Source organism: Accipiter gentilis, chromosome 2 (genome assembly GCF_929443795.1).
Source record: "Accipiter gentilis chromosome 2, bAccGen1.1, whole genome shotgun sequence".
NCBI classification, from domain to species: domain Eukaryota; kingdom Metazoa; phylum Chordata; class Aves; order Accipitriformes; family Accipitridae; genus Astur; species Astur gentilis.
In genome coordinates, this window is record NC_064881.1 from 30248227 (window position 1) to 30267736 (window position 19510).

General features: G+C 41.4%; 1 protein-coding gene and 1 long non-coding RNA gene across 2 annotated transcripts in view; one reads left to right on the forward strand and one right to left on the reverse strand.

Annotated features, from left to right (window-relative positions):
- Positions 1–316: 316 nt before the first annotated feature.
- Positions 317–1488, reverse strand: LOC126047201 (uncharacterized). The gene is made up of 2 exons (XR_007508531.1): positions 1160–1488; positions 317–595 (listed from the first exon to the last, which is right to left on the reverse strand). It is a non-coding gene; the product is annotated as an uncharacterized LOC126047201 (long non-coding RNA).
- A 471-nt stretch (positions 1489–1959) lies between these two features.
- Positions 1960–19510, forward strand: part of MTDH (metadherin) — a 37021-nt gene continuing 19470 nt past the window's right edge. The window contains exons 1-5 of the mRNA XM_049820487.1: positions 1960–2469; positions 9248–9352; positions 13701–13782; positions 14261–14440; positions 15950–16018. Coding sequence (XP_049676444.1) covers positions 2065–2469; positions 9248–9352; positions 13701–13782; positions 14261–14440; positions 15950–16018 — 841 coding nt within the window. The 5' untranslated portion in view covers positions 1960–2064. The remainder of the gene's footprint in view (positions 2470–9247; positions 9353–13700; positions 13783–14260; positions 14441–15949; positions 16019–19510) is intronic.

Genomic DNA, 19510 nt, shown 5'->3' on the forward strand with positions numbered 1-19510 from the left:
ATAAAAAAAAAATAATAAAATCTTCTAAAAGTATATAAATGTCTACCAGTAAAATGCTCTGCCTGAGATTGTTGCTACCACTAATTCCAGCAATATCTTTTGTTCCAACTGAAATCAATTAGAAAAGCAGTACTTGACAGGCTGGTGGTATCATAAAAAAAAAAAAAAGTAGGACTTAGAAGCAATTTGGGAGTACTTCACTAAAAACCTTTGACAGCAGTAAAAACACATAAATACTTGTATGTGAAAGATATAGTCACTTTACAAAATGAAGCAAAGTTATGATTATATGAAAGCAGAGTAAGCTATCACTGTGTTGTTTAAACAAATGAATTTTATTTTACTACAAATTAAATTTCAATTATCCCATGCAGATTTCAATGCACTAAGCCCAGATACTTTCCTAGCAGGCTGTGAGAGAGAAACATTTTTTATAAGTAGAATTGCAAGTGGAAAGAATGGGACACAACATTACTTTGCAGCAACGCACCACTGCAGCAGGCTATAGTCACTGTAAAGCCACTCAACAATGCCAGCTCCGAGGTTCTGACAGCTCAAATTCTGCAGGAACTCTGGATGCTGTGAGAACGGATTTCTGAAAAAAAAATAAAATCAAGAAATGCATTTGGGGTCAAATTTTTTAGGGGTCATTTTTAAAGTATGTGGAGAAATGCACTTTTGGAGTTCCTAATGACAAAACAACTCCCACTGTGATACACACCGCTGTATTTTTCGTAAAGCTATTTAATTCGGGTGTATTAAGCCAGTTTGTGGGAGTTTTTAGAAAACATGGCTCTTAAAAAACTTCTATATTGCTATAATACCTTGTCTAGCATATTTAGAAATAACTAAAAGCACACCGGTTTGGGGTTTTGGGGGAGTGGTGGGTTCGTTCGGGTTTTTTAGCAACGTTTTCAAATGCCTTTTCTGCAGAAGAGGTGGCCGCTCCGGGGCCCTGATCCCGGCCTCCGAAGCCTGACAGGCAGGAGCATCTACCTGCAAAGCCCAGAGACCCCTGCCATGGCCCCAAGGGCTGCTCCTGGAGTTCCACCGGTGGTAACAGCACCCACAAACCGGCAGTTAACGTACCCGCACCGGGGCTGCGCCGCCTCTCTGGGGCAACCGCAAACTAAAAACAGAGCTGATTAGTGACCGTTACCGTGGAAATGCACCCACGTCGCCGCGCGTGTGGGAAGGCCCTGCTGGGGCCGGGACACGAGGGCCGAGGCCGTCCCTCACCCGCTGCCTCAGCACCGCGCCACCGGGGGCGGCCCGCTCCGCGCAGCGCTGCACGTACCACAGCACGGGCACGTTTCGGGGGGCGGGGGTGCCCACAGGGGAAGGAGCACGGCCCGTCGAAACGGCGGGAGTAGGCCGACAACCGCCCACCTCAGGCCGCCATCCCCGGGCGCAGCCTCCGGCCCCGGACCCCCTGCGAAGCGAAGCGAAGCGCAGCGCCGCGGGGTTTCCCGCCCCGGCCGCAGGGGCGGCGCCGGCCCCACCGCTGGGCGGCGCCGAGCAGCCCCGCGGCCCCGGCCTCCGCCGCCCCGGTCGCTGCCCGCCCCTGCCCCGCTCGCTGGCTGCCACGTCGAGGTTGCTCTCCGCGCCGCCCCCTGCCTTGCCCGCGGCCGGCGCCGCCCTGAGCCGGGCAGGGCAGGGCAGGGCGGAGCGGAGGAGGAGGAGGAGGAGGGCGGCGAGGGCGCCCGGCGGCCGCTGAGGGGGCGGGAGGCGGGGAGCTCCGCGCCCGCCCTTCAGGCGTCACCCTCCGCCGCGCGCGCGGCGGCGATGGCGGCGGCGCGCTGCGGCAGCGGCGGGCCCTCGGCGGGGCGGTGACGTTGCGCGCGAGGCGGAGGGCGGGGAGGAAGAGGAGGAGACCCGGGCGCCTCCGGGGCTGAGGCAGCTGCGCCCCGCCGAGGTTCCGCTCGCGCCCCGTCCTCTCCCCGCGCTCCCGGCGGCTCCGGCGCGGGCAGGCGAGCGCGGCTCTCCTGAGGCCGCGATGCGCTCGGCCTGAGCGCTCCCTCGCCGCCCCGCCCGGTTTGGGCCTCTGCGGGGCAGGGGGCCGCGATGGCTGCGGGGAGCTGGCAGGAGGCGGCGGCCCAGCAGGCCGAGGAGGCGGCGGCCCGGGTGCGGGACGTCCTGTCGGGCGGCCTGGGCCTGCTGCGTGCCGAGCTGGGCCTCGAGCTGGGCCTCGACCCGCAGGGCCTGCCCACCTGGCTCGCCCTGGTGGTCCCGGCCGCCCTGGGGCTGGGGCTGCTGGGGCTGCTGCTGGCCGTGGCCTGCGCAGGCGGCCTCCGAAAGAAGCCAGCGCGGAGCGCGGCGGAGAAGAAGGGTGACGAGGCGGCCGGCGCGGGCCTGACAGCCGGTGGAGGTCAGGGCAAGGCGGCGGGCCCGGGCACCGGGCAGCTGCACCTGAAAGGCGACGAGCAGAAGAAGCGAAACAAGAAGAAGCTGCCGGAGAAAACGGCGCGGGTGAGGGGGGCTGCGAGGGCCGCGCCGCTCGGGAGGGAAGGGGTGAGGACACGGCGCGGCGGGGGAGGGGGGGCGTGAAAGGCTCACTGACAGCGGCGGGACGGGGACGGCGGCGGCGGGGGGCGGGGGGTCTGCAGTGGCACCCAGCCGGGCGCTGCGAGTCCCCTGCGGGAAGGCGACGGCGAGGATGGGGGGGGGGGGGGGGTCGCGTCTGGCCAGCGGCCCCGCGCGCGGCTGCCTCTCCCCGGGCCTTGTCCCCCGTGCCCCGTGCTCGGTAAAACGCCTGCCGCTCAGGTAGGCACCGGTGAGAAGATGGGGGGACCGACCGTGGGGTCTGGAGGCCGCAGAGCTCCCCCCGAGCCGCCGTGCGATTCACCCGGGTGATGTTTGCCTGTGGAAGGGATTGGGGGGGGGGGGGGTCCTGACTGTCTGCTCTGGAGCCGTCTCGTGTCGTCTGGGTTACTCGGTTGCTTTGAAAACCTGGAGGAGCAGCGCGCACGCACGAAATTTACACGTTAACAGTCCTGGGTGATGAGGAAAACGCTCCTTTCTTTTTAGAAGGCTTTTAATGGAAACAAGAATTATATGAAAGCATTATTTTTAATTATTCATCGAATGCTTGCGGGGTTAGGAACCAGTAGTGGAGACCTTAGTAGGGCTTGGAATTCCAAGCCAGGAGTTGCAGTCCTGGCAGGTATAGACTATTGGAAGCAGTACTGTAAGCTCCATAAATGCTGTGATGATTCAAACTTGAGTAAGGCTTTTTACTGTGTCTTTTCGACAGAACATGTTAACATCAATCCTGTGGTGAGCTTGCCTCAGTAGGAATATGTCTAATTTAGTTGTTACAGTAAGGATCATCTCCTTTAATAAGGAAATCTGTGTCTTAGCAGCCCCTTAAAAACAGATCATTCCTGTCTTTTTTTTTTTTTTTAAATCCTCAGTATGTGGTGTGGGAACCTTCCATCTTTGACAGTGTGCGTGCACTTCATGAGAATATTAGTAGAATGCAGAAAATACCAACTGTCCTAAAGCTTCCAGTTATCATAGTTTTGGGGCTTGAAGGGATTGCTTCTATAGCTTTTATATTGTTAGTATGTTTGTAATCTTATTTTTGTCCAAATGGATTATAGGAATGAAAGTGCAGCAGATGTCCCCTGCCTGTTACAACTGTGTCTTTTAATTATATCTTTTTCTATAAAACCTGAATTGTTTACCTAATGACCAGAAAAAGGAGAGAAAATGGGTTTGTACCTTCATTTGAGTCTGTGGCAGTATTTAGACTTGAGAAGTTTGGGGTTTTTTTAATGAGACGTTAAGGCTAGAATATCTTAAAAGAAAACAAAAAAAAAGTCTGCATATGCCACCAACCTGTCTTTGAGCAGTGGACTACGGAAGTTGATTCTGGAAGTTGCAAGAGACTGAACACTGAGCACGGAGAAGAGGAAGCATTGTGATTCAGAATCTTTCCAGTATAGCTAGGTCTCCATTTTGGAGGAGGCATATTAAAGATGCAATTCTTCTTTCCATCTTGAAAGCAAATCCTTCAAGATTTAGTAGACCTGTTATGCCTTCTTAAAAACAAAAGCTAATCCTGGAAATAATTTAGATTTTGCTTGGTTTATTTTCTTTAAACTCCAGTATAAAAACAAAGCATGAACTCTTGCAAGTCATCATTGAAGACATTAAAAAATGCCTCAACAGAAGATAGACTGAAGAGGTAAATATGCTGTTAACTTCACAATGCCCTGTAGTGCAGGGCTTCATAAAAGCAAGCTTTGTATTAATTGTGTATAAAACTTAACCAACTGACGTATTTGGTGAATATAAATACTTGCCATGTTTCAAGCTTGGTTTACTTGGGCGCAAAATAATGAAAGTTAAGGCTATGTAAGAGCAAATATTTTCATAATCAAAAAAGTAAAACCAGTTTTTCAGCTGTCAGGCTGTCATTCTGTATTGTTAAGGTTTTTAAAGTTATTTTTCTAGTACTTTGTATTCATTATTTCCATGCAGAGGTGAAAAAAAAACAACCCACCCCACCTTTTCCAAAAAGAAAATGCACAAACTGAATCATTAACTGTAGTGCAAATAAGTTCATACCAGTGGCAAAGTTTAAGAGGCCTGCCTCGTGCTCTTTTTCCAAAATAAGTTCGTAGAAACCTGTATTAGCGTGTCCCAGTATTTTCCAACTGTCACATGAAGAATTCTCAAAATAACATTGGAAATTTAAAGATGCAACAAAAATTCTTACTGATTGCTGCCTGGTCGTTTTTGTCTTATGTTTTTGTATGCTGTGATGCTAATACCGATGTCTGTGAATGGAAAAAAGTAAGCCTATTATCAGTAGATTTACTACAGGGCTTGCTATGCCAGGGTCTAGATTTTCATTGTGGGCATTTCAGAAGGCTTAGAGCAACTGGTCTGTGGCATTAAAGAGCATGCTACAGATGTCTAATTAAAAGCTGTAGGGTTACTTTAATACAGGATTACTGAACTCATCGTATGGCAGGTGATGCATAACTCTCATCAGTCAAGATCAGATGTGTTCTTCACTGTACCCTTTCTGAGGAAGAGTATGATTGCTTTGTCTCTTGCACGTAGCTTTATTCAGTTCCTGTATAGGTAGGGTACAACTTACCTGATATTTTTAGTAAAATAAATTTAGTTGAATAGCACTGTGTTTACTGGATATGCTAGCAACTATGAGATTCTCTTTATTTACTAGCTTTGGGCAGGCTGAGAAAAAAAGTGAAGCTGAAATGGTATAGCATTCATTAACACTATGGTTTACAGAGCCAGTTCTGTCTTTCTCAGCTGCTTGGAGCAAGGTAGTATCATGGTATCTTTCCTTTAGATTCTATGCAGTAAACCTGAAGCCCTTTTCCTTTTTTTTTTTTTTTTTTTAGTTCCTGGCAGGGGGAAAGCTCTTTGTCTCCTGTCACAGAGTTCTTTGGCCCTGGTTAAGAATCTCTTGATCTTTACTTTTAATTCCTTTCCCTTCTGAGTAATTGCTGTGCCTCTCTCTTCTACTTTTTAAACTTTCAGCAGAAAAAAGGTGAAACTGTTCTTACGTGGTTTCTGTACAATTGGCAAAACACCATAGAAACTTGAGTAACAGTCTTCTGTGCTCTGCTACAGCTTTAGAAAGCAATTCATACCATCTATTTGTGGATACAGAAAATACCAAATTGACTATGTACTTCCTATTATTTGTAGTACACCTGGACAGTAAATGCTACACATTTTAGTAAAAGCATTTGCATTGATCTGTCAAAGTTCCTACTTAGTCTGCTTGAAAGAACTTTTCAGGCTATGACTTATTGCACTTAGAAGTAGACTGCATAAAGATTTTTTCATACTTTCAACTGATACTCTGGCATGGTTTAAACCCAGCCAGCAATTAAGCACCACGTGGCTGCTCACTTCCCCCCCACCCAGTGGAATGGGGGAGAGAACTGGGAGGGGAGGGGGGCGGGGGAATAAAACTTGTGGATTGAGAACACTTTAATAGGACAGAAAGGAAGATAATAATAGTAGCAACAATAATAAAATGACAATAATAATAAAAGAATTGGAATATACAAAACAAGTGATGCACAATGCAGTAGCTTACAACTCGCCAACCGATGCCCAGTTAGTTCCTGAGCAGTGATCGCTGCCCAGGCCAACTCCCCCCAGTTTATATACTAGGCATGACATCACATGGTATGGAATACCCCTTTGGCCAGTTTGGGCCAGCTGCCCTGGCTGCGTCCCCTCCCAACTTCTTGTGCCCCTCCAGCCTTCTTGTTGGCAGGCCATGAGAAGCTGAAAAATCCTTGACTTGGTATAAACACTACTTAGCAACAACTGAAAACGTCAGTGTGTTATCAATGTTCTTCTCATACTGAATCCAAGACATAACACTATACTGGCTATTAGAAAGAAAATTAACTCTATCCCAGCCGAAACCAGTACATACTCACATGTTGGTTTTGTGTATATGTTAATTGTCAAATTGCAAGAGAAATAGGGCTGTAGAATTTGCCAGTGCTCAAAGAGAAAATGGCTTAGTTTATTTTCTATAACCTGTCTTAAAAAAGAATATTGGTAAACATTGGCCAAAGATATTCTAAGTAGGCATATCTTTATAATGTGGAGCTAAGGGCTTTGGCTAATACAGCCTTGTAAAACTCAAATGATAGCAATTTCATTACTGTGATTTGAAGTGTGAAACTGAGTTATCCATTGCGCTGGACCATATTTGAAGAACAATATTTTTTTTTATTTTAACAGCCTCAGCAAAACCTTTATTCTAATTTTGGATTATCTTAACGCCCTCAAATGAATGTGTGTGGAAAAAGGTTTCTTTAAATATTGGGATTTCAAGGTCAGCAAGCAAGAAATGCATTCAGAAATCAGTAGTGTTATTGACAGTACTATATCTGCCTTGTTGCATCTTCCCTGTAGCTTTTAGGATGAGGAAAAAAAGATGGCAAATAATAAATTGCACAGTTTGAATGAATTAATATTGTCAGTGGATGTTTAATATATTACCATAAAGTTTTAAACTTAGGGGTTTTGGCTATAGTTGTCTTTTAAAAAAAAAATTTCTGAATACTATAGAAAAGCTTTTTTCTTTCCCGCTTCTGTTACTATCTTTGGTATACCCCAAAATGGTCACATGAATTTTGGTTAAAATTCTATGATTCATCTGTGGGCAGAAAATAAATGTGGAAAGCTTCCACTGAAAAGGAGACTATTACAATTGAGGGATATATTCAGGGAGAAATGTATCAAAGTACAAGTTTTTGAACATATTTCTAATGGTTGTTGTTTACATGATCAGATGATCAGAGAGCATTTTAAAGTCATGTGGATTAATTTTTCTAGAGGGTTCTTAGTGGATATGAATTAGTTTATTACTTCAGAGAAACAGCTGGTGTTTTTTTAAATTAAAGATTAAAACTTTTATGTATTGAATTTTTGAGAGGGATTAAGAAAGTGGGTTTCAGTTTCAGGTATATATGTAATAGCAAAGACGCAAAACGAAGTTCAGAATTAAAAAAGTTAGTTGGCTATAAACATTTTTGACACACATCCAATACTAGATGCAGCAAACCTGTTATCTAACTCGGCTGCTAAATAACTTAGAAATAGTGATTCTTTCTCCAACTTAAGATCTTAAACATCACGGGTACTAACATGGATTGAAAGACCTCACACCACTAATAACATGGCTGTGCAGTATCTGGAGAAAATAGAGGAGTTCAAGGACTGATTTTTGGCAACAGGTTATTTTCAAGATTATCAGGTCTTTGGTATCCCTGTGAGCTTTGTTGAGAGGAATGTTTAGAGAGAGTGTTGAGACACAGATCTGTAAAATATACTTCTTTTTCAGAATGCTGAGGGAAGTGTACAGCATCTTGGATATGAAAAGTCTCGTTTAAAGCTGGTTGTTGTAGGAGAAGACGTGACCTGATCTTTCAGTTTCTATTAATAGTTACAAAATAAGAAGTTGGCATGCTGGCTAACTACAGTAAGCAATACTATGTTATGCACTGGTGAAATTATGTCAAGGGTGATTTGTAAGTGTAATATAACATGGCAAGACTTAAATACCTGTACCAGTTAAATTGAGGATCAGACCTGATATTTGAAGGAAGAGGTCACACTAAGTTATAATACGGCCTTTGTTTTACTTTAAAGCAATCAGGTTCCTGTGATGCAGAGGTAAAACATCTTTTGTTTTTTTAATAACAAAAATAACTAAAGATAATATAGTTTGAACTTTATTTAAAAAGAAATTGTGGAAATTAAAGCACCTATGAAGTAGTTATTCATGCTTAATGTCTTCTTTAATTTTCAGTCTTTAATTTATCTGAGTCATTATGAATGTGAATCAGTATGAAATTTGACAATTGTTTTTCACTGAGTGAAATTAATGGCTGACGATAGTATAACACTTTGTTTATTTTCATCTTTTCTGCTGTCAAGTGCAGTAACTTCAGTCAGAGTTTTTTGTTAATAATGAACATGACTTAAAAATTACTACATTTTTGCATAGGGAATATGTAGGCTAAGGTGTATGTCTTTGCTGTCAAAGGTGATGATAAAGACTAATTTAATGACTGTCCAGAGTTTTAACTTTATATGTTAAATAACACATACTAATTTTCTTTCCTGTATTATGTGAGGAGAAAATAGTAGACTAACATAACGCCTATAATCAAGTCTGTCTGAAAAGAACAATGGGATGTCATGCTTAGTCATGCTTCGTGTTTGACTTCTAATTTCTGTTCTACTATGAATTTTAACTTGTGAAGGAAATGAGCTGTGAGGGATATGCATAGGTAGATATTGCAGAAATTTGGTCAAGGTAGAAATAATTTTAAAAATTCAGCCCATTGCTGAACTGCTACAAAGTGGTAAATGGGTTCTTTTAATTAGATAATTTATGGCACATACAACTGTATGTTCTGAATCAGTCGCTGTAGCTGTTCTGAAAGCTGGTAACTTTGAGAAATTTACCTTTTGATAAGCAGTTCCTGTGTTGATAGGACTGAGGTGAAATGAGGAGACCTGGTTTCTTTCCTTTCTCGTTTCTATGTTTGGTAAATAGAGAATTGCAGTGGGTATTTTGAGCACCAATCCACAATTCTGTCTGCTTTACTTAATAATCTTGCGAGCATTTTTTAGTCAACAAATAGTTGCATTTCAGTTGATACTGTAATTTGAACTTTGCTTCATCTGCTTTCTCCAAATTTTTTATTATTCACATTTATTGTTTACACAGCCTAATGGACGGTCTTTCCTTGATGTATCTGAGGATGAAGTAATACAAACTGTGCGTAAAGAAAATATAAAGCAGCCTGTGGACACAGAAAAGAAGAATGAAAAGGTCAGTTATGGATATGAAATGACAATGTCAAAGTTTATTGCATGTTATTTCATTTTCTAATAACTCTGTGATTTTAAATCCTGTTACTTACATGAGTGAAGAGGCATATTTCTTACTCTGAAGAGTACTAACCTAATTTGGTGTTGGAAAGAGCTAAAGTAGTATTTTCTTAACTTCTGAGATCATGCCTTATCACAGAATGCTTGCGTTAAGCAAACCCCCCTTCTGCCCCCCACCCTCTCCCCCTAAGCACTGATATCTCTGTTCACGATGTGAAAATGTTAAGCCTGCAGAAATTAAGTTTGCATTTCATCTTTGCTGGCTTCTGTGGAGATGCAACATGATAGTATTGCTAAGTGGCTTGTAAATGGTCTAACAATTGGGGGAGTACTATTCAAAGGATTATGACCATGTGCCTGATTATTTCTGTTGTCAGATGTATCCATTAGTGATTACAGTTCTTAATTTCTGATCACAAATATGGGCTTTGAAGTCTGGTGTGAGCTTTTTGTTGTGCAAATTGAACAGCTACATTAAAAACATCTTTTTAAAGCTTGGTCTGTAGCTTTATCTAAAAGCCATACTAATGGCAATGTTATTTTTTGCACTGTGAGGACTAACATCTTCTAGCCTTATCATAAATGCTATCATTTGTAGGCAACATGGATATATTTATGATAGGCCTTTGACGATAATTTTTGGCTTGGTTCTTTTGCTAACATTGTACATGAAATTCTCCTGCTGTCATGGATTTCTGATTTATTTTCTTCAACAAAATGCATTTGTTCTAACTATACTAAGGAGTATTGGAAAAATAAATGATAATGTGTAAACAGTGAGAAACCAGTAGCTGATTATTGAAGTTTGTTTAGCTTGTTCAAGCTTTAATTAACTTACTTGACTATCCTGTAATAACTTCTTTTGCAGTTAGTATGTTGGCTGAAAGACTAAGTCCTGTTAGTTGGCTAGAGGGCACTAAACATTTTTAGCATTGGCAAATAGAAAGACTTTTCTGTGAAATGGGTTTGCCTTAAAATTTCATGCTGTGCACTTCTTTCTCTTCTCCATGTGTCACATATCAGATTGACTTTGTGGGTTTGTTTTTTTTCAAGAACATAATAAAATTTGATCCTGAAGGAATAACTATAATTTTCTTCTCAACTTTCACTTTATCTCAAGCAGGTTTTCAAGTAGGTAAGGTGTTTAAATGCTAAACTCGAGCTTTACCTTAAAATTGCAAACATAGTGATCTGAATTTTAAAGTGTTAAGTTAAAGCTGGAGCTCCAGGAAATCAGTACCACTGTATGGATATGGATGCTTATTCAGCTAATTAAGTTTTCATGTCACTTTGGGGAGCCCTGGGCAAAGCGTGATTGCCTCAGGAGTTGATTGGTACCCTTCAATTAAAAACATACCCAAGAAAGTTCTTTAAACTACAGGTAACTTTACAGGCATCTAGTTATTTGATTAAGCCTCTCAGGGTATCTGTAACATTTGTAACATTATAAACCTGCTAAGAAGATTGTAAGGGGTCCTGCCTATTCTGTCTTTCTATAGCTTGGGATAGGTGGTAAAAGTCAATGCGTGGGGTTTAAGTAGTATGTGCATGTGTGTAGATATATGAATATATAGAATCTATGACCTGAAGGGTATGATTTTTTTTGTGCACTTGAATATATGCTTTCAGTGAAAATCGTACTCCCTTTGTGGTTCTGTACTTCTTAGCTGCTTCAAGGTTGTGAATTTTATGCATATTTTTTCAGGATAGTCATTTAAGTTGTATCCTCTTGTTCTTCTTTGGGGGAGGGGAAGCTTTGGGTAATGCCTGGATTGTGGCTGTTCATAGGGTTTATGATTCTCATGACACTTCGAATAGTTTCTTCCTTTTTTTTTCCATTTTAGTGACTTGCACAGTACAGGGGATTTTTTTTTTTTGGGGGTTTTTTTTTTTAGTTTTTAGCGTAAGATACTGTATCTAAGAAGTGACTCTGTGGATGAGAGTGCAGGATGTTAAAACTTCATTGCCCATTCTGTTTGCAAACACATAACTGCCTTGTCTTGAATACTAGAAATAAACAGACCATTAGGGATGAGGAAGAAAGGTTTATTTTTCTATTGTTCTTGCATGGGTGACAGTGCATCTTAAAGACTTAAAAAATTTTGGCAGGCCTGCAGAGTTCCTCATCTGCTCTTTGGCTGGTGGCAGAGCCAACATTGGCAGAAGGTGACACTTTGAATGAATAGGCTTCTGCAAAATGACCGGTTAGCTTGCTCAGTAACCTTTAATGTCTCTTGCTGTTTCAGTCAGTTTGTTACTGAGATAGTGACTGCTACAGCACTAAGTTTAGCAGGTGGTGAGTAAATTGGATAACTAATTATGGTTGTGGTTTCTCAGATCAGGTTCTAGTAACTCAGGTTAGGAAAGTATATTTTCAAGATTTGAATTATTGATTTTTTTAAAAACAGTGTTTGTTAGTAAGAAATTAATTTTTAGAACTGTTGAACTTTGTTTTCATGAGAAATGAAAAATCTGATGTCAATACCTCTGTAGCAGCTAGTTATTTAAGAAACTGGAGTTAGAACTTGGAGGTGCAGTCATCTTAAACTGCTGTCTGGAAGACGTCTGAAGTCATTTCAGGTGTTCTCTTAGTGGCAGAGGACAGTTGGGTAGTTATGGATTTGTGGGTGGGAGGTTCGAAGACCTCAACTTCCATTCTCAGTGTAGCTGAAAATGGGAGACATAGATACAAACTTACTAATCTTTCCTCTGCTTGAGCTCCAAAAAGCAATTCGTAACTGTTTCCTTTTTAATTCTCTCCTTAGAAGGTGCTCTGGCAAATTATTTGTCTTGTTCATGTTCTTAGAACAAATTCTTCTCGGATTGCTTTTGAAACAGGCCCTTCTCTTTTTGAGACTTTTCAGAAGTTAGATAGCTGGTACATGGGTAAAGGTAGTCTACTGAGCAAATAAGTGAGATAATTCAGTTTGGGTGCAGCTGTATTGTGGGTTCCCTAGTGCAGTAAACAATGAGTTAACTGTTCAAGTCAGTTCCCTAAGTGTTACAGGTGTGTTGGCACAGCATTTCATATAAGCAGTGAAATTTTTATTATCTCTGGTGCTGTGTTAACAAGCTATACTGCTTTCAGTACCTATATTGAAGCTATGTGACACTTTAGGGGCATGCTAACTCAAAGGCATGTGGACTGCATGCCATTGTGGGCCCATAGGATATCTGCTGCAGCTGAGGTGATAATTTAGCTCTTACCAATTCTGAATTCTAGAGAGATTGTTATACTCTTCTTGGACATCTAAGACTAGAAAATCATATAGTTTGAACTCGGGTATAAAGCTGACAAATACTAGTCTTACTCTGGCAGAAGCATGTATTCCAGAAAGATATCCAGCATTCTTAGCATATTCTTATTCGAATGTTCCAGAGACAGTAAATCAATGATTAGTTCCCCTTATAACATTTGAGTAGCTAACCATCTTTCTTTAAAAAGTCTGGGGTTTTTTTTCATTCAGGTTGCCTGGTAGTTTTCACACCTTTCTTCACTAGGTTGAAAAGCTTCTCAGTACTGTATTTTCTTTCTAAGAAGGTAGTTAAGTGAATTTGCCATCACTTTAGCTTATCAAAAGATTAAACTCCAAAGCTTTCTGCAATATACTCTCACCCAATATCTTGGGTCATTTTGCATCTTTTTTTCTCAATATTATCTTTTTAACTCTTCATGTTGCTACATGTTGCACTAAAACTGCTTGCAGAAGTAGTCATCTCTGTTCTTTGTTTATCTCTGGTTGTATAGCCAAGAAGCCATAAGTGGTGAAATATTGGGAAAGAACCCTGCACATCTGTTAAATGGGCTCTAATTACAGTTCCTGTTTTGAAGTAATTTTCCAAGGTGGAATTCTCTTACCCACCTTTTTTTGAAGGAGTCACTGGCATTATTTATTTCTCCCTGTATAACTTTATACTTGCTTCTGTACAAAACAAATTTTGCCAGAGTGGGATCTGCTTGCCAAACAGTTCATTACTCCTCTGTGACTGTGATGCCATCAGCATAGCTTCTTCCAGCACGCTTTGTGCTCTGTAGCGTAAGTAGTCATTCCCCCCACCTGCCATTTGTGTACTGCGTAAGACTTTCATGTTACTTCAGTAGTCTTAACCTATATTTAGCCATTAGTAGTGTTTAGTACTTCTTTCAAGAGACTGTCCCTAGTGAAGGTTGCTCAGGAAAATCTGTTTCAGATTTACTCCTGTATTTCAGGGGGAGGGGTGGGATTCTAAATCACTATGACAAGTGATCACTAAGTAATTATTAAGATAATGTTTTATTTTTATTCTAGTCAAAGAAAAAAAAGAAGTCAAAAGGAGATGCTAAAACGGTTCAGGATATGTCACGTCTAGATGGAAAGGAAGTTGATGAAGGTACTGAACACAAACACACACAAAAAATGCAATTAGACATATTTTTGCTTAAATGCTGTTTAAGATTTACTTGTTTGTGCTTCATAAAGGAATACAAGGAACTCATTTTGTCGTAACTCCATAGTTGCATATTGTGTCTGGAAATCTGAAACAACAGTATTTAATAACTTCACCTGCCTTTTTTTTTTTTTCTTTATTAAGTTAAACTTACAAAAAATGAGAAAAGTCCTGAATAGTAGGGCTCTCGTGTTCTTCTTGTTTTGCTCTGTGAAGCAAAATATTATTGCATTGCATCCAGAAAAACTTACCTTTGGCCAGTTGTCCATGTTTTCAAACTAGTGTTGAAGTTGACTGCCATGTCTGTCATTTTTAAGCTGAACCTGTATTCAGACTTCAGCTTGATAGGAAACAAGCTAAAACTCTTCCCTTTTTGCTCTCTGATTTATTTAGTGATGTTTTCATTTGGGGGATGTTTTAGGAACCTGGGAAACAAAAATCAGCAACAGAGAGAAGCGACAGCAGCGTAAGCGAGACAAGGTGCTGACCGATGGTGGCTCAGGAGAATCAAATCTCCAAGGAGTGGAAAATACAGTTACTGTATCCATTGAGCAACTGATGCCTACATCATCACTTCCGGTTGTTCTCAGAAAAAATAAAGGTATGATGGTCAATAGGTCTGTGAATGTGTTCTAGAAAGATAACTTTACTTGAATGCTTAAATAGTGACTCTGTTTTGGAAGTATGGTAGTTATATTTGGAGGTGTAACTCTTGAGGAAATTATTTCAAGCTGTGTAAAAGTACTTTTCATTGTGCAAAACTCCCCTTTTTTTGAGCCACACTGTCAGGGAAGCTCAGGAGAGAACATTTTGGAGTAAGTGGCTGAGACACTGGCATCCACACTGGTCCTCTGTCAGTAGCTGTACAGCTGCATAAGCATATGTCCCCATTCCTTCACTTGTGCTCTGCTGATTCTGCCACTTGTGTTTCTGGAAAATTCAAAGGCACCCTCAGCATTGCTGCAAGCAGCACCAACTCCTTAACTTTTTGAACGCTTCCTTGTAGGGAGGTTATGCCTGAGTTCTCTTTACAGATCATTCACTGCGTAACATGTAGACATTTTAACATAGACTTAGTAGTACCTGTACAAAAGCTGTTCATAATGGTGGGGCACATCTGGCTGAAATTAGTAATCAATTATTATAGCTAAGGATTCAATAAGCAAATGTAGACTTTAGCTTCTATGGCTGCTACTGTTTCAGAAAAAAGTTGCATGGGCTGGTTTAAACTGTGTGTAGGCACAGGAATTCGTATTTGGCTGCAACTGAGAAATGGTTTAAGAAGCTAAAAAAATCTGAAGACACAAACACTTTAGTTTCCTGACATACTTTTAACCTGCTGATACATTTGGTGCTTTAATTACATTAAATTTGATGTTCTAGCAAAGTGACAAAAAGACTGAGCTTAGCAACTGTCTGGTACATAGTAAAGACTTACTGAAATTTGCATGCCTTACCTAGTGTGTTTATTGACACTTGTTTTCATCTTGACAGAGTGCATGATTCTTGTCCTTGAGGACTACATCAGTTGTTTCCTGTTTTCTTTTTTTCTGTCCATTTACATACAAACAGCTTAAAGAAATGGTAATTCCAACTGTATACTCTGGGGCTAGCCATAACTACTGTAACCTCTGTAGCCAGAGTCCTTTATTGTATGTTCTTTGCATTGTATGATATCACCTTGCACCAAACTAATCTGAAAAGAATTGAGCTGTATCTAGTGTTTTCATGGTAAGGTAGAAGTTAGAAATAGCTATATATTTCTGAAATACTTAGATCTGCCCTTTGCTTGAAAATGACAGCCTTTGTTTTAGATTTCTCCTCTCTGTTCTTGGGGAAGCTAGCTAGAGTTCTTTGAAATCTGCAGTTACTTGGTTTATAGGCCCTGACTCAGTTTTAGTTCATTCTGTTTGCAAAATAAACACAAATAATAAAAAATAAAGCATTTTAATTTTATTCCTGTTTTCTGGAAATGTCTTGGTTTACTTTGAGGTATTGATGTTGGGGTTTTTTCTTAAAGTATCAGTGATGGATACTCTTTTAGATTTTTAAAGGTGTTGCTATTTGAAAAAAAATACTCTAGCTCTGTTTCCTCTTACTTCTTAATCAGGTGATACGCTTCTGAATGCGCAAGTTAGCAGCTCCAAACCTGCAAAGGGGGAGTCATCTATTCCACAAGGTAAAAGGCTTTTGTTATTAGGCATTCTAAGTAACTAGAAAAGTGTTCTACAGAAGTGAAAACACAAATTGTCAGTGCAGGATTTTGTGAAGTTACTGATCTGGAGCTTTATTATGCAGCTGGCTTTTTTGGCTATGCAAATGTTACATTTCTAAGTTGCAGTTACTTCTTAGCAGGTTGAAAACGGTCTCTGTTACATGTAGAAAAAGGATTCGGTATCTAGAATTTTCAGACATTGCCTATTCTACAAATTACTTACAGAACAATAAAGCTTATTCTTAGGCTCCACTTGAAAATCTTTATGCTAGCTTTTCAAACTTACTTTTTTGTGTTAATGAATCGATTATTTGCTCAAAGAAAAAATTAATACAGATAATAGCAGAGCTCAAAGATACCAATCCTGATTATTGCAAAGATTGCACTTGTTTCAGATTGTATACATGAGTTAATCAGTTCTTTACATTCATTTTGGAAGTACTTAAATAGAAATGTATGTTTATAAATAAATATGCATGACGTTATATGTCATACATGTAATTGTTAAAATATTTGGTGATTTTTAGACTGTGATTGACTAGTGAATCTTAGCAGTTTTCTAGTAAGAGATACTGCTATAGTAATACTTTATATACTAAGTATACTTAGTGATTTAGTTTGGCACAATGAAATCAGAATGGTTGTTTCTTACTCATAGCCAACATCAGTGGTGTTGCTTTAACGAAAAGTAGTTAGTGTAATTAAGCAAGTCAACAAATGAGTTATTAAAAGCACCCAGATCCAGAAAGTGAATCGCTTTCTGCTAGATTTTGAGAGCTTTACTTCACATACAAACTTTCTGGAGCATAGCACAGAAGGAAGGAGCTGTATTCTTCAGAGGTGCATAATGGGAGGACAGGAGGCAATAATCAAGCTTCAGTAAGGGAAATTCTGACTGGCCATGAGGAAAAAAAGCTCTTCATAAGATTGCCTAGAGATGCTTTGAACTGTCAGCCTTTATGATTTCCAGAATGTGAATAATGTGGTATAATTTTGAAGTTGACTGTGCTTTGAGCAGAAGGTGGAACTAGGTGACTTCTGGAGATCCCTTCTAATTTTAAGTTTTCTGTGATTCTGTGAAAACTTGCTGGTCATATAGAAGGTAAATGTTTGTGATGGGAGAATAGGATGATAAACACAGAATAATCAAGCTTCTGCTTCAGGACTTAAGCTGCTTTGCAGGTTTCCAAGTAGGTGAGGTTGCAAAAGAGTTTTTCTACCAGCTAGTTTGGTTTCTGTGTCTCTGCTGTTTTTGTTGTTGCCTTCCCTAAGACATCATATTACCCTTAGAGGGTGTTGACTGACATGAACAATGTTAGTGCTGTGGAGAAAGGGCAGTGGTTTTAGGTACAGTGATGGTGACCTTACAGACATCTGTGTTTGGAAGTGATTTGTCTGAGAAAATCTAGGCATGTCTCACCTAATCAATTCCTTGCCAGTGAGACCACTGTGAATGTGGCATGTTCATGCTGCCTGAGGTATGAGTTCATTTCATGAATAAAATACTTGGTCTGTAGTTTTTGTTGGCATATGTCGTGGTTTAACTCTAGCCAGTGACTAAGCACCATGCAGCTGCTCTATCTCTCCCTCTCCTCAACTGGACAGGGGAGAGAAAATATAACAAGAGGTTCATGAGTTGAGATAAAGGACAGGGAGAGATGACTCAACCAATTACTATCACAGGCAAAACAGACTTGACTTGGGGAAAATTAACTTAATTTATTGCCAATCAAACCAGAGTAGGGTAATGAGAAATAAAACCAAATCTTAAACACCTTCCCCCTCACCCATCCCTTCTTCCCGGGCACAGCTTCACTCCCGAATTCTCTACCTATCCCCCCCAGAGGCATAGGGGGGATGGGAAACAGTGGTTACGGTCAGTTCATCACACATTATCTCTTCCACTCCTTCCTCCTCAGGGGCAGGACTCCTCACACTCTTCCCCTGCTCTGGCGTGGGGTCCCTCCCATGGGAGACAGTCCTCCACGAACTTCTCCAATGTGGGTCCTTCCCACGGGCTGCAGTTCTTCACAGACTGCTCTGGTGTGGGTCCCTTCCATGGGCTGCAGTCCTTCAGGCACAGACTGCTCCAGTGTGGGTCCCCCACAGGGTCACAAGTCCTGCCAGAAAACGTGGTCCAGCGTGGGCTCCTCTATCCACAGGTCCACAGATCTTGCCAGGAGCCTGCTCCAGCGCAGGCTTCCCACTGGGTCACAGCCTCCTTTGGGCATCCACCTGCTCCAGCATGGGGACCTCCATGGACTGCAGGGGGACAGCCTGCCTCACCATGGTCTTCACTAGGGGCTGCAGGGGAATCTCTGCTCTGGTGCCTGGAGCACCTCCTCCCCCTCCTTCTTCACTGACCTGGGGGTCTGCAGGGTTGTTTCTCTCACATGTTCTTACTCCTCTCTTCCGCTGCAGTTTCTGTGTGCCCTGCAGCTTTTTTTTTCCCCTTCTTAAATATGTTATCCCAGAGGCGCTATCACTGTCACTGATGGGCTTGGCCTTGGCCAGCAGCGGGTCTGTTTTGGAGCTGGCTGGCATTGGCTCTATTGGACACAGGGGAAGCTTCCAGCAGCTTCTCACAGAAGCCACCCCTGTAACTGCCCCACTACCAAAACCTTGCCACACAAACCCAATACAGCATACGATATTGACTGACTTGTGCATCAGGTTTGGGCTGACTATTTAAGTGTTACACTTGCACTGTACAGGTATTGTGTAATTGTTTGTAAATGAGCAAGTTTTCTGTTGTTTACACTGCATGTATAAAAAGAGAGAGAGCATTTGATACACAGAGCCCTTTGAGAAAGGTTTGTGATATATAGGTCAGGCTGGGTGCACCAGGTGACCATTAGCCTTTAAGTTTTATAGGGACATAAATTTAAAAAAATGGTTTATGATGATCTTTATGTGTCAGTGTACTACTGACTCAAAGTATATATTAAACTTGCTATGGCTAGTAGTTTCTCATCGGGGTAGACTGTTGCAGTCTTGTGGTCTTTTACCTTAGTGTAATGCCAAATATATTGCTTATTATTTTGAAAGTGTTACCATGATTTTTTCCTCTAACCTTGATGGACACTATGGCCAATATGACAGCTATGCTCTTTGTAAATCCTGTGTAGTGTTTGGGAAGAATTTTCTAATCCTTGGTCATTTCTTCTACTTCCTGTTTAAAGAACTGCTTTATGCAGTTATGAAACAGAATTTATTCTCCATTTAGTGCATGGGGTTTTCTACAAATCATCACCATACTCTGTAAGAGAAATTAGATGGCAGTGTTGGAATCACCCCCGCCCCATTTGTTTTTTAATCTAGAGGCACTGGTTCATCAAGATATCAGCCTTATAAAGGCCTTATAAAGAAAGGGATGCAGGAAAGAGTGCAGTTGGTGCTGGTTTTCCCTCACTCTCAAGTTAGTAGACAGATGGTGCATATCATCTGAACTGGAAA